This window comes from Electrona antarctica (genome assembly GCF_951216825.1).
Source record: "Electrona antarctica genome assembly, chromosome: 15".
Lineage (NCBI taxonomy): Eukaryota > Metazoa > Chordata > Actinopteri > Myctophiformes > Myctophidae > Electrona > Electrona antarctica.
Window position 1 is genome coordinate 58,293 of NC_136796.1, and position 14,514 is coordinate 72,806.

The window sequence follows — 14,514 nt, forward strand, 5'->3', positions numbered from 1 at the left end:
ACGGGCATGAAAAATCTGGGCGGGGAAGTGATTGTCATCACTCACCCAACACCGCTGAAGTGCCCTTGAGCAAGGCACTGAACCCCCAACTGCTCCCCCTGGAGCTGCTTAGTGGCCAACAGTATACAATTTACAATTTAGGCATTTAGCAGACGCTCTTAATCCAGAGCGACTTACATTAAGCAAGAACAAAAAGCATGGGAATACATCACATAAAAAGCATTTTATCAAGAAACATGCGTAAGCTAAGAACGTAACTAGAACATATCTATATAATGTGCGGGCAGCGACCGGGAGCCAGTGCAGGGAGCGGAGCAGGGGGGAGACATGTGAGAATTTTGGCTGGTTGAAGACCAAGCGAGCTGCAGCATTTTGGATCAGTTGGAGAGGCTTAAGTGCACATGCCGGTAGGCCAGTGAGGAGGGAGTTACAATAGTCAAGTTTTGACTATTAGACTGTGGTTGTACTGGTCAACTCCCAGGTTTTAATGTGTGTGTGTGTGTGTGTGTGTGTGTGTGTGTGTGTGTGTGTGTGTGTGTGTGTGTGTGTGTGTGTGTGTGTGTGTGTGTGTGTGTGTGTGTGTGTGTGTGTGTGTGTGTGTGTGTGTGGGGGTGTGTGTGTGTGTGTGTGTGTGTGTGTGTGTGTGTGTGTGTGTGTGTGTGTGTGTGTGTGTGTGTGTGTGTGTGTGTGTGTGTGTGTGTGTGTGTGTGTGTGTGTGTGTGTGTGTGTGTGTGTGTGTGTGTGTGTGTGTGTGTGTGTGTGTGTTTCTATGTGCAGGGCGTTGCTGAAAATGAGCACCTGTGCTCAGCTACTTCCCTGGGTAAATAAAGGATGGGGGGAAAAAATAGTGCAAAACTGCAAGTTCGATTCCAGGTTTTCGAGGGGCGCTAGCCCTCTTATGCCCAGCTTTGTCTGAAACACGATTATTTGATTGGCTTAGCAAAGTACATATTGAGGATTTAAAAAGTCTGTAGCCTATCCAGACAGTCGCTTCAACAAGGTGCAAGATGCTACAAGCACGCTGCACGCATCACTTCTGGGTTTTTAAACCATAGACCTTCTACAAATGTCTTCTAAATCCTGACAGTTTTCTGAAAAACCCCATGTTTCTATGTCAGTCGTTCTCAAAATGTTCATGTCAAGGACCCCCAAGATTATATGTATATGGCCGCCGACCCCCCATCTGAAAATATGTTGTTCCAGGGACCGGAATTGTTTTTTTTTGTTTTTTTTAAGATATGTTTTGGCTTTTTCTGCCTTTATTGATTTGAAAGGTTGAAAGTAGACTGACAGGAAATGGGGAGAGAGTTGGGGGGGGGGGGGGGGGGGGGGGATGACACGCGGCAAAGGCTTAGCAGCCTAGGTGCCCAGACGGTTGAGCTAACTGTCCGGGACGGAATTGTTGTTTTTGATCAACTCGGTTGGTCACCACCTCAGTATCCATGGCAATGTTGAATCGGATGAGTCAGTCGTGGTTTGTATTTCCTGTAAATCTCTGTATTTCCTGTAAATCTCTGTATTCTCAAATCTCACAATTATCCTAGTAGTGGAACAACTTATGATCCAAATCAGTGTGAGTTGTTTGATTGGCTTTGTTGAGGCCGGAGAGATGCTATCAGAGAACTCTGAAAAGACAATATGTATATGTATACAAACGTAAACATGTATTAAATCTAATATACATGTATACACTGGGTTCCAGAGTATCCAGACCATGGGAGGAGCTGCACACAAGTCTGTGTTTCACAAGGCAGCTTTAGTTTGTATTGCCCAACAGTTAGTCATTCCCTGTATGTCACCAGACTGCAGTTGTAGTTCACTGAAGACTTTTAAGAAAATACTTAGGAAAGAATCTATCTTGTGTTTTTGCTTTCCCCTCAAACTATAGGCCTACTATATCTATACATTAAACTATAGGCCTACATTACTCGGAACCCACTGGTAAGTCTAAATTCCACCTCACACTTTATTATTGGTTTTGATTGGAGATTCAAGAAGTTGTATTTGTCACTGACGTATACAGGGTACGAGCAGCAAAATGTTATTGGGATTGTATATATAACACACAAACAATCACACCTGTGTGAAGTGAGGGGCGCTAAACAGGTGATGTAATGGTGATTTGTAAAACAAACGGTGACAAAACAAACTATTAAATTCTATTTATTGTTAATGGCATTTAATGTTTGGGGACAAGATGACGTAAAGTTTCCCTTCATTGTCAATGGCGTTTTTTTTCCTTCTTTTTTAAGACATTTTTTGGCTTTTTCTGCCTTTATTGATAGGATGGAAGTAGACTGACAGGAAGCGGGGAGAGAGATGGAGGGGTGGGGGGGGGGGTGGGGGGGGGGGGTGACACGCGGAGGCCGTCGGGATCGGGAGTCGAACCCGCGGCACGCCGTCAGGCTGGCTCAGCAGCCTAGAGGTGCCCAGACGGTTGAGCTAACCGTCCGGGCCAATGGCGTTTTTAAAACAAACATTGAACTAAAGACAAACATTGAACCGTTCTTCTGCCTCGTGTCGTTCTAGGGGGACCCTGTGACCGTGTACCATATATGGGCGTGCAGGGACTGACCAGCTACGTGGAGGGCAACAGGCACTTCTTCCAGGATGTCAAGTTCAGGGACAGCCGGCTGGTCATCGACGGCTGCAGCCTGTACTTCCGCCTCTACTTCAACCACGGCCTGGACCAGCAGCACGGAGGAGACTACGACGCCTTCTCCTCCCTGCTGTCCCAGTTCCTCTCCACGCTGGCAGCCTGCCACATCCAGCCCTACGTGGTGTTGGATGGAGGTAAGGGTGCTTCAAATCAAATCAAATCAAATCAAATTTATTTGTATAGCACTTTTAAAAACAACTCTCATTGTACCAACAACGTGCTTCACAGGTCAGAGAAAACAATACAATACAGTGCAATATACAATACACCAGTATAAGACAAATATAAAAACAATGCACATGTTATGGTACAGTAAAAAATAAAAAGAATCACACCCGTGTGAACTGGGTGGTGTAAGGTCTTATATAGACTGATCAGCTGTGGTCTGACGTAATGTCTGACGTAATGAAATCACACCCGTGTGAACTGGGTGACCGTAGCAACCATGCTCATTTTTTGAGCACAGACAGACAGACAGACAGACTAACAAAGCCAGTTGTAGGAGTGGTTTACACCACTCAAAAAATAAAACTTAAAAGCAGTTAATTAAGAGCAACAGGATACAATGCAGGAGCATCAGGGGGATTCAAAGGCTTGTGAATATAAGAATGTTTTGAGTCTGGACTTAAACAGAGGGGGCAGACCTACGTAACAGCAAGGGGGATGCTGTTCCATAGCGTAGGGGCCGCGACAGCAAAGGCACGGTGACCCCTGAGCCCCTTCTTCGTCGCTTGCTAGGAGTCGTCTGTCTGCTGACCTGAGGGTCCTAATGGAGGGGGGGCATATGATAGGAGGTGATGTAGGAGGGGGCCAGTCCGTTCAGTGCTTTGTAGGTTATTTTGTAGGTCACACACGCATGCACGCACGCACGCACGCACGCACACACGCACGCACGCACGCACGCACACTCATCTGGTGCAGTTAGGGGCAGGACTGTCACGATACGGTACAAATTGTGTAACGATTGTCACACAAATAATTACGATTAACGATTTTATTGTGTTTTTGTCGCTGGACATCGGAACATGTGAATTGGTTTTTAGGCTTTATAATCAGAAAAAGAAGAATAAACCTCATCAACTCCTCTGCTCCAGAATAAACCTCATCAACTCCTCTGCTCCAGAATAAACCTCATCAACTCCTCTGCTCCAGAAGAATAAACCTCATCAACTCATCTGCTCCAGAAGAATAAACCTCATCAACTCCTCTGCTCCAGAATAAACCTCATCAACTCCTCTGCTCCAGAAGAATAAACCTCATCAACTCCTCTGCTCCAGAATAAACCTCATCAACTCCTCTGCTCCAGAAGAATAAACCTCATCAACTCCTCTGCTCCAGAATAAACCTCATCAACTCCTCTGCTCCAGAATAAACCTCATCAACTCCTCTGCTCCAGAATAAACCTCATCAACTCCTCTGCTCCAGAATAAACCTCATCAACTCCTCTGCTCCAGAATAAACCTCATCAACTCCTCTGCTCCAGAAGAATAAACCTCATCAACTCCTCTGCTCCAGAATAAACCTCATCAACTCCTCTGCTCCAGAATAAACCTCATCAACTCCTCTGCTCCAGAAGAATAAACCTCATCAACTCCTCTGCTCCAGAATAAACCTCATCAACTCCTCTGCTCCAGAATAAACCTCATCAACTCCTCTGCTCCAGAATAAACCTCATCAACTCCTCTGCTCCAGAATAAACCTCATCAACTCCTCTGCTCCAGTCACAAATGTATTGACGACGTTTCGAGCCGAGGCTCTTCATCTGGTCAAAGGAGTTCGTCCGGTCCTAGGTGCCCGGACCGCTAGGCCGGCCCAGGCCCATCCCTCGTCTTTTTCGTATTTGGCAGTCTGGACAATATCGTCGTGGAACGACGATCGTTTACGATAGTCAGTCAGTCATATTTGCTGATACAGTCTGTTTCTAGCCAAACTTGAGGGAAGTTGCACCACTCAGTTCACACGGGTGTGATTTTTCAGTTGATGGTTCATATACGTATGAGTGAAACTGCCGGGATCATGAGCAGTTGAGACGAATAACAGTCCAAAGCGTTATTCATAGTCTGAATTTTCGGTGGTGAGGTGCCCACCGAACTACAACATGACGTCACTGAGCCGCGGTGAAGAGCAAACCACCGCCACCGCCCCTGCCCTTCTCTCTGTTTTTACTCACCACCGCTCACCGTTATTTCAGCTCTGGTGGTCACCTCACCACCGGAGCGGTGGTCACCTCACCACCGGAGCGGTGGGCACCTCACCACCACCGGAGCGGTGGTCACCTCACCACCACCGGAGCGGTGGTCACCTCACCACCGGAGCGGTGGTCACCTCACCACCGGAAATCCAGACTATGAATGAGCCTTAAATCCATAATCTATTCTGACCCCTCTCCGAAAAGGCACCTTATCCATCATTTACACATTATGGATAATAGAGGGTATGCACGTGACATCATCATACCTGGAGGTTATGCGGGAATGCCTACTGCGTGGCAAAAACTAAAAAACTGTCTGGCCTTAACAGCCCTATACATCCAAACAGAAAAGTCCTATCTGATTGTATTAAACGACGTTAAAAGACGTTAAACTCATTTTGCCACTAAATTTTGCCATTCACTTCATTCATGTGGAAACCCCATTAGTATGGACTTAGACTGTTATTTGTCTCAGCTGCTCAATTTTGTTTATTTTTTGGAACAGTTCTCATGAGACGCGATTAAAGAAAAGTCTATGGGAGTTCAGGATGGGGGGAAAATGCAACCCATGTAGGATGTGTACATTTTGTCAGACTTCAGTGACTATACAGTTATTATATTGGAACATCACACTCTAACTGGGTCTCTGGTATTGATCAGACTTCAGTGCTCTATACAGTTATTATATTGGAACATCTCACTCTGACTGGGTCTCCGTATTGATCACAAACATCAATCAAAAGGTGATGATTTGGTGCAGGAACCAAACAAGAAGCAAGACAAAAAGCAGGCGCGCTTCTTCTGGATGCCTAGTTGCAGTGAGTGCTCATCTTCTTCTGGATGCCTAGTTGCAGTGAGTGCTCATCTTCTTCTGGATGCCTAGGTGCAGTGAGTGCTTCTTCTGGATGCCTAGTTGCAGTGAGTGCTTCTTCTGGATGCCTAGTTGCAGTGAGTGCTTCTTCTGGATGCCTAGTTGCAGTGAGTGCTTCTTCTGGATGCCTAGTTGCAGTGAGTACTTCTTCTGGATGCCTAGTTGCAGTGAGTACTTCTTCTGGATGCCTAGTTGCAGTGAGTGCTTCTTCTGGATGCCTAGTTGCAGTGAGTGCTTCTTCTGGATGCCTAGTTGCAGTGAGTACTTCTTCTGGATGCCTAGTTGCAGTGAGTACTTCTTCTGGATGCCTAGTTGCAGTGAGTCTTCTTCTGGATGCCTAGTTGCAGTGAGTGCTTCTTCTGGATGCCTAGTTGCAGTGAGTGCTCATCTTCTTCTGGATGCCTAGTTGCAGTGAGTCTTCTTCTGGATGCCTAGTTGCAGTGAGTGCTCATCTTCTTCTGGATGCCTAGTTGCAGTGAGTGCTCATCTTCTTCTGGATGCCTAGTTGCAGTGAGTCCTCATCTTCTTCTGGATGCCTAGTTGCAGTGAGTGCTCATCTTCTTCTGGATGCCTAGTTGCAGTGAGTCTTCTTCTGGATGCCTAGTTGCAGTGAGTGCTTCTTCTGGATGCCTAGTTGCAGTGAGTGCTCATCTTCTTCTGGATGCCTAGTTGCAGTGAGTGCTCATCTTCTTCTGGATGCCTAGTTGCAGTGAGTCTTCTTCTGGATTCCTAGTTGCAGTGAGTGCTTCTTCTGGATGCCTAGTTGCAGTGAGTGCTCATCTTCTTCTGGATGCCTAGTTGCAGTGAGTGCTCATCTTCTTCTGGATGCCTAGTTGCAGTGAGTGTTCTTCTGGATGCCTAGTTGCAGTGAGTGCTTCTTCTGGATGCCTAGTTGCAGTGAGTGTTCTTCTGGATGCCTAGTTGCAGTGAGTAGGGTTTAATGCCGGGATCCCGGGATTTCGGGTCTCCCGGGCATAGGGCACGCAATTTCCCGCCCGGAAATTTCTTCGGGACCCGTCGTCCCGGAGTTTTTTTTTTTCTTGTAGGGAAATTACACTAAAGGGGTTTTCACACAGTGCGCGTTCTTTCCCCTTATCTATGAGTGATCAAAGGTCCAATCTGAACCCTCCCATCATTTTCAAACATGTTTGATGATATTTATATGGAATTATGGATTACACTCGAGGGCTGCAATGGGAACTGGAGCCAGCGGGACCCAACGTAAATGTTGGCGGCGCAGGCGGTATTTAAATAGCCTACCTGCGGACGGGCAGGCACGGCCGGTCAAGATGAAATCAGTGGGACCCCGCAAATCCTGCATCCTCCCGCAATTAATCAGATAGGGCCTACAGAGTTTATATACACTTTAGCAAAATATGAATGTCTGACAGTCAGACATCTTCAGGCACGCTCCCAAAGCTGCTGCACCTGTCAATCATTAGCCTAATCAGTCACTCTGTGAGAATTGTGTGTTTTACGGACGGAGCGAGGAGTTTCCTTTCTCTGTGATGGACATTGTCACTTTTTGCTTTTGCCTGCATGTGTGCAGCAATAACGTGAAACGGAACACAAACAAAGATGAGTAGGCTACACTTTGTTTTATAATAACCACCAGCACGCAGCGTCTCTCTCTCTCTCTCTCTCTCTCCCTCTCCCTCTCTCTCTCTCTCTCTCTCTCTCTCCCTCTCTCGCTCTCTCTCTCTAATAATCAGTGTGCTGTGCACTGGACGTGCTGGCTAATTTAACACCCAATCGGACTTTTCATAAAGTACAAAGCGGGATGATCACATTCTCTGCAGCGGAGAAGGGGACCCACTGCATGCTCAAAGGGTGAAAGACCATAGCTAAGGTATCTATGTGAAAGACGTGAGGTCGTTTATTTTTTTCCCCGTGCTTAGTCACATTAGTGCAAACTCCTGTGTCCCTTTTTCTGAATAGCGTAGTAGGCCTAATACATTATTAATATTTTAATGTAATACTTTTATTGTAGGCTATATGTTCATATTTCGTTCAAATAAAACGTTTTAAACCAAAAAATATCACTATTCTATTGAACATATGAAGTATCTATACATATAAATGCATTTTGGTGGGCACTTTTTTTCTTTTTTTTCTGACGGGAATTCCCGCGGGAGCCCGGGAAAAGGTCCGCAAATTCCCGGGAATTAAAATGAGCCAAATCCGGGAAAATATTAAACCCTAGCAGTGAGTGCTTCTTCTGGATGCCTAGTTGCAGTGAGTGCTTCTTCTGGATGCCTAGTTGCAGTGAGTGCTTCTTCTGGATGCCTAGTTGCAGTGAGTGTTCTTCTGGATGCCTAGTTGCAGTGAGTGTTCTTCTGGATGCCTAGTTGCAGTGAGTGCTTCTTCTGGATGCCTAGTTGCAGTGAGTGCTTCTTCTGGATGCCTAGTTGCAGTGAGTGCTTCTTCTGGATGCCTAGTTGCAGTGAGTGCTTCTTCTGGATGCCTAGTTGCAGTGAGTGCTCATCTATAAATGCAACAGGAAGCATTATTCTTTTCAGTGTGGTTGCTTGTTTTAAGTGGTGCAAACCACTTCCTTAAGTGACTGTGTGTGGGTGGCTGGCTGGCTGCCTGGGTATGTCTGAGCACGAAAACAGCATGGTTGTTTTTCACAACCTGTGCGCAACCTAACACACACACAAACACACACGCACATATTAACTGTATATATGGTGATTTCAGGTGTGCCAGTACAGTACAGTACAGTACAGTACAGTACAGTACAGTACAGTACAGTACAGGGTACAGTAGAGGGTACAGTAGAGGGACCCCCACACGGTAACTGTCATTTCTCAACCGTTTCAGACGTGGGGCGGCTCGCCGGAATCGGGCCGGCACCCTGGGTGCGTTCCTGTGGGTCTAGAACCAGCCCCCCCCCCCCCCCCCCCCCCCGGGGACCCCCACACGGAGTTGCACCACTTCACACGGGTGTGATTTTTTTCTTTTCATTTGCTGTTGCTAGTCATGGCTGCCAGTTCCCACCTGATGTTGTGTGGGAGTCCAGACTGCTCCAGACCATACTGAATAACCGCTAGTTTGCACAACGTCTTGAGGCTAGGACTGAGGTCTAAGACATACAGGTCGGTGGATTTGTCTCCTCCTCCAAAGAGGATGAGGCGATCTCCCGCCATGCAACCGCACCAGTTAGACATTGCAGAACGCGGGCCTCTCCCCTTGGGCTCAACCATCGTCCAGGAGAAGCTCTCTGGACTGAATCTCCACAGATCCTTGAGGTCCTGGTTCCCTGTGCAGCCACCAAATACGTACAGCTCCCCATTGTAGGTAAAGGTTGAATGGTTCCAGCGTCCTTCTGGAAGAGGCTGTGTAGATGTTGTGTTCAGCCAGAGGTTGGTCTCTGTGTCAAACACTCTGATGGTGTTCTGGTACTGATCCATCCCCCATCCCCCAAATACAAACATCTTTGTCCCGATGATGGTGGCAGAGTGACGGTATAAAGCAGGTGGTGGAGTTCCTCCGGTGTTAATTAAAGACCAGACCATTTTGCTGGTGTCCAACTTGTATGTTTCATTAGTGCTTCCAGTCTGCCAGATTTGTCCTCCATGAATATACACGACCTTCCCCAAGACACAGGCTGAGTGGTACGCCCTCCCCTCGGGGACCGTCCCAGAAACCTGTGGTTTGAACCACCTGTGGGCGTCGACGTCAAATGTATAAAGCACATTGCAGTAAGTGCTGCCTCCCCAGACGTAGAGAGTATCTTCTATCAGCACAGCTGTGCGTCTCCAAAGCCAGGAGGGAACCTCAAGTTGAGGTTCTCCTGTCCCAGGGGTCACCGGGGTCAACTTCCTCCAGGACAAAGACACTGGGTTGAAGACGTTCACGTCAATCTGCTTTCCGTAAGCGGTACCACAGAGTACGTAAACCTGGCGTCCGATTGAAACAGCCTTGTTCCAGTAGAGCGTTGGAGCTCCATCCAGGTGTAGCATCCAGCGGAGCATTTATCAAAACTTAGACGGGTTTAACAGATTGATCACATCTCGCTCTGTAACACAATGCAGTCCTTCTGCTGTGCTCGCCGTCTCTTATTGGTTCAGTGGTGCAAATGTCACCCAAAGCTTTGACCAATCGGCAAGGCCCATGAGTCGGGTCAGCCAATCTAGGAAGCCGATGACCGTTGATCTCCTAATATGGCAAATTGATCTCCATCACAGTGAAGTTGTGATGACAACATTAGGGATGCACCGATATGGATATTCTGGGCAAATAGCGATTTTTATTTTTATCCTTTATTTACCCAGGGAAGAAGGTGCTCATTTTCAGCAACGCCCTGCACATAGAAACACACGCACACGCACATTAAAACCTGGGAGTTGACCAGTACAACCACAGTCTTATACTGTTGGCCACTAAGCAGCTTCACTGGAGCAGTTGGGGGTTCAGTGCCTTGCTCAAGGGCACTTCAGCGGTGTTGGGGTGAGTGATGACAATCACTTCCCCACCCAGATTTTTCCTGCCCCTCCGGGGAATCGAACCGGCAACAAGGAGGCTCCTCTAACCCTTAGGCCACCGCTGCCCTGCGATACAGATGTTAGACTCTAATAAGGCTAAACGAAAACAGCCTCCACAGCATGTTGTAGTCCAAACAAACAGCCTCCACAGCATGTTGTAGTCCAAACAAACAGCCTCCACAGCATGTTGTAGTCCAAACAAACAGCCTCCACAGCATGTTGTAGTCCAAACAGCCTCCACAGCATGTTGTAGTCCAAACAGCCTCCACAGCATGTTGTAGTCCAAACAAACAGCCTCCACAACATGTTGTAGTCCAAACAAACAGCCTCCACAGCATGTTGTAGTCCAAACAAACAGCCTCCACAGCATGTTGTAGTCCAAACAGCCTCCACAGCATGTTGTAGTCCAAACAAACAGCCTCCACAGCATGTTGTAGTCCAAACAGCCTCCACAGCATGTTGTAGTCCAAACAAACAGCCTCCACAGCATGTTGTAGTCCAAACAAACCGCCTCCACAGCATGTTGTAGTCCAAACAAACAGCCTCCACAGCATGTTGTAGTCCAAACAAACAGCCTCCACAGCATGTTGTAGTCCAAACAAACAGCCTCCACAGCATGTTGTAGTCCAAACAAACAGCCTCCACAGCATGTTGTAGTCCAAACAAACAGCCTCCACAGCATGTTGTAGTCCAAACAAACAGCCTCCACAGCATGTTGTAGTCCAAACAAACAGCCTCCACAGCATGTTGTAGTCCAAACAAACAGCCTCCACAGCATGTTGTAGTCCAAACAAACAGCCTCCACAGCATGTTGTAGTCCAAACAAACAGCCTCCACAGCATGTTGTAGTCCAAACAAACAGCCTCCACAGCATGTTGTAGTCCAAACAAACAGCCTCCACAGCATGTTGTAGTCCAAACAAACAGCCTCCAAAGCATGTTGTAGTCCAAACAAACAGCCTCCACAGCATGTTGTAGTCCAAACAAACCGCCCCCGTTCACTTGCATTGAACTCATTTTCCCAGAAGCCCTAGCGGCCCAGAGCATGGCTTGATTTCCGGTTTCGTCATCATAACGCGGCGGCCTCGTCACCAGGTCACCGCGACAAATCAGCTCTTTCTTTTAAATTATTAAAAAATAAACAAATAGCGGGTTTAGCGTATTACGTAAAGCACCGACACATGGATTAAATAGCGAGGAACACGGGTTACGCAGTAGAACTGTTAAGAGGTCTTAACCCATTTTGACCTGAGATCAGATTCTAAAAATGTCTTCTACATCCTGAGAGAGAGAGAGAGATATACTTTATTAATCTCCGAGAGTTTTCTGAAAAAGCTATGTTTCTATGTCATTCATCGTTCTTCGATTTTTCAAAAATAGCAGACCTACAAGCTCGTAGCGCGCTATGAGCTTGTAGATCTGCTATTTTTCAATAGCTAAAGCATAACATGATGCTAACACCAAAAAGGGGTTCCCGCCCAAAATGGGTTAAAGGCTATCTGAAATGTACAATTATACTGTACGTAAGATTAATTAATCGTCAACGTGAATTTGTAATCGCCACAGTCCCGTCTGTTTCCAAGACATGGATCAGGATGAAGTTGACATGTGTCTGAATTGAACTTGAATTTTAACCTGTTAAATCCCGTGGAATCTGCCTTCCCAGGCATGGATCCTTAACCTGTTCAATCCTGTGGAATCTGCCTTCCCAGGCATGGAACCTTAACCTGTTCAATCCTGTGGAATCTGCCTTCCCAGGCATGGATCCTTAACCTGTTTAATCCTGTGGAATCTGCCTTCCCAGGCATGGATCCCAGTGACAAGAAGTTCTCCACGTTGCGGCAGCGCCTGCAGTCCAGGATCAAGGAGGCGGAGTCTCTGTGTCGTGGCCGCCACGGCTCCGTCCTCCCTCTCCTCACGCGGGACGTGTTCGTCCAGGTCCTCGCCCAGCGCGGCGTCCCGCTGGTCCAGTGCCCGGCCGAGGCCGACGGGGAGATCGCCTGTTTGGCGCGCCAGTGGGGCTGCCCGGTTCTGTCCAATGACAGTGACTTCTACATCTTCAACTTGCCAGGTGAGTGTGGACTTTGCATGTTCTCCCTCGTGTCCCCTAGGGTAGGTACCTTCACATGTTCTCCCTGTGTCCCCTAGGGTAGGTACCCTCACATGTTCTCCCCGTGTCCCCTAGGGTAGGTACCCTCACATGTTCTCCCTGTGTCCCCTAGGGTAGGTACCCTCACATGTTCTCCCCGTGTCCCCTAGGGTAGGTACCCTCACATGTTCTCCCCGTGTCCCCTAGGGTAGGTACCCTCACATGTTCTCCCCGTGTCCCCTAGGGTAGGTACCCTCACATGTTCTCCCCGTGTCCCCTAGGGTAGGTACCCTCACATGTTCTCCCCGTGTCCCCTAGGGTAGGTACCCTCACATGTTCTCCCCCGTGTCCCCTAGGGTAGGTATTTTTTGTTTTGTTTTTTGTTTATTTTTGTTGTGATAATCCCCCCTACTATAGAGTGCGCTGACCATATAAGGAGTTTCTCCCTGTCCCAAGTTAACCCCTGGGGGTCAAAACACCTTAGGTTTCATTTTTGGCTAGGTGGCCCAGCCTTCATCCAATCAGGATAGATGAAGGGCATTCCGCCAATCATGAGTGTGTGTGTGTGCTATTGGCCTGTCGCTGCGTCGCCCCCCACTGTAGTGCATGTATGTGCACATCTTGTTACCGGGGCAGACCGGGTTTTTTTTCCCAAATCACCCAAATCACTGAATGCTCCTTTAAGTAAAAGTAGCAATACTGCAAAGTAGGAATACTCTAGCCTCGCATAGCGATACTAATATCACTGTGTGTATATTTTGGTCTTGTGCCTCTCAGTATTCGATTTTTTTCCTGCAACGTCCCGCCACCATATTTGCATACTGGGCCCTGGTTGGTTATAGCCTGGCGGTGGGGGGGATTCACGTTCAGCTCCGTTCATTTGTTTGTTTTCCTTGGAGGAGCTGCGTTGGGTCCCCAAGTCGGCTCCGTGGCCGTACCTTGAGTTGGCTGTGTGGCCGTGATTCAATATGTACTCGAGTAAAAGTACAAAAGCATTGGCATCAGAAAGTACATATCTAAAGTAAAAGTGCAGTAGGCTATGTCCCATTTTACTGTTTTATTTTTATTAAGGACCACTTCACCACTTTTCAACCTATATTCTGCAGGCTTTCCTGAAAAGCTGCATTGCTTTTTGTAAAAAAAACCTTTAAAAAAAAATCGATGATGTCACTGGTGGACGTGTTTCTGAACTGCCCACAGCCCTCTTATGAGACACAGACTGAGTAGAAAGAAATGGTGCCATTTTATCATGATTATCAGTGAGGACCTATTATATGTAGATAGGTTGAATAGTGGTGCAGTGGTCCTTTAATGTATTATAATTATTCGTGAATTTGAATTAAACCTTATCTCCCCCCCCCCCTCCCCCCCTCCAAGGTGGTTACCTGCCGTTCCGCTTCTTCCAGTGGACCACCCTGAGCGGTCGAGACCCCCACCATCACATCTCGGCGAGGCGCTACAACACCAGCACGCTGTGCCGGCTGTACGGCGGCATGAACCGCGAGCTGCTGCCGCTGTGCGCCGTGCTGGCCGGGAACGACTACCACTCGCCCAAAGGCACCGACTCCCTCCTCGCCCTGTTGAACGCCAGCAGGCCGGGGGGCGGGGGGAGGGGCAACGGAGCCGCCCAGTCGCGCGTCGAGCGCGTCCTCCTCTGGCTCTCGTCGTTTCGGGACCCCGGGGAGGCCCTGCGGGAGGTGAGCAGCCTGGTGGGGGAGGAGGCGGACGGGGGGAGGGGAGGAGGAGGAGGAGGAGGAGGAGGGAGGGGCAGAAGAAGAGGAGGAGGAGGAGAGGCGGTCCCGAGCCTCAGCGCCCAGCTGCGGGCCGGCATGCGAGAGTACGACGTGGCGCCACAGAGCTCCCTGGCCGGCTGGTTCTCCGGCGGTGGCGACGGCGGTCAGCTGCCGCCCGGGCAGCTCGGCCCGCTGCCGGAGGAGCTGTCCCGGGCCGTGGCGCGGGCGCTGCTGCCCCCGCTGGTGCTGGACGTCCTGGTGATGCGGCGGACGCTCCTGATCCCGCAGGTGGAGAACAGCAGGCTGGCGAGCGGCCACTGCAGCGCGCGGGCCATACGCCAGGCGGTGTACGGCCTGTTGCTGCACGGAGGAGGAGGAGGAGGAGGAGGAGGAGGAGGGGGAGGGGGAGGAGGAGGACCGGTGGGGCGGGGGACGAGCGCAGGAGGAGGAGGAGGGGGAGGAGGAGGGGGAGGAGGAGGTGGGGG

At 48.8% G+C, this 14,514-nt stretch overlaps 1 protein-coding gene across 1 annotated transcript in view; it reads left to right on the forward strand.

The window, feature by feature from the left end:
• Positions 1–2,534: 2,534 nt before the first annotated feature.
• Positions 2,535–14,514, forward strand: part of LOC306938678 (single-strand DNA endonuclease ASTE1-like) — a gene marked incomplete at its 3' end in the record, with an annotated part of 33,926 nt that continues 21,946 nt past the window's right edge. Inside the window, exons 1-4 of the mRNA XM_079522944.1 lie at positions 2,535–2,793; positions 12,012–12,278; positions 13,674–14,017; positions 14,072–14,391. Coding sequence (XP_079379070.1) covers positions 2,556–2,793; positions 12,012–12,278; positions 13,674–14,017; positions 14,072–14,391 — 1,169 coding nt within the window. The 5' untranslated portion in view covers positions 2,535–2,555. The remainder of the gene's footprint in view (positions 2,794–12,011; positions 12,279–13,673; positions 14,018–14,071; positions 14,392–14,514) is intronic.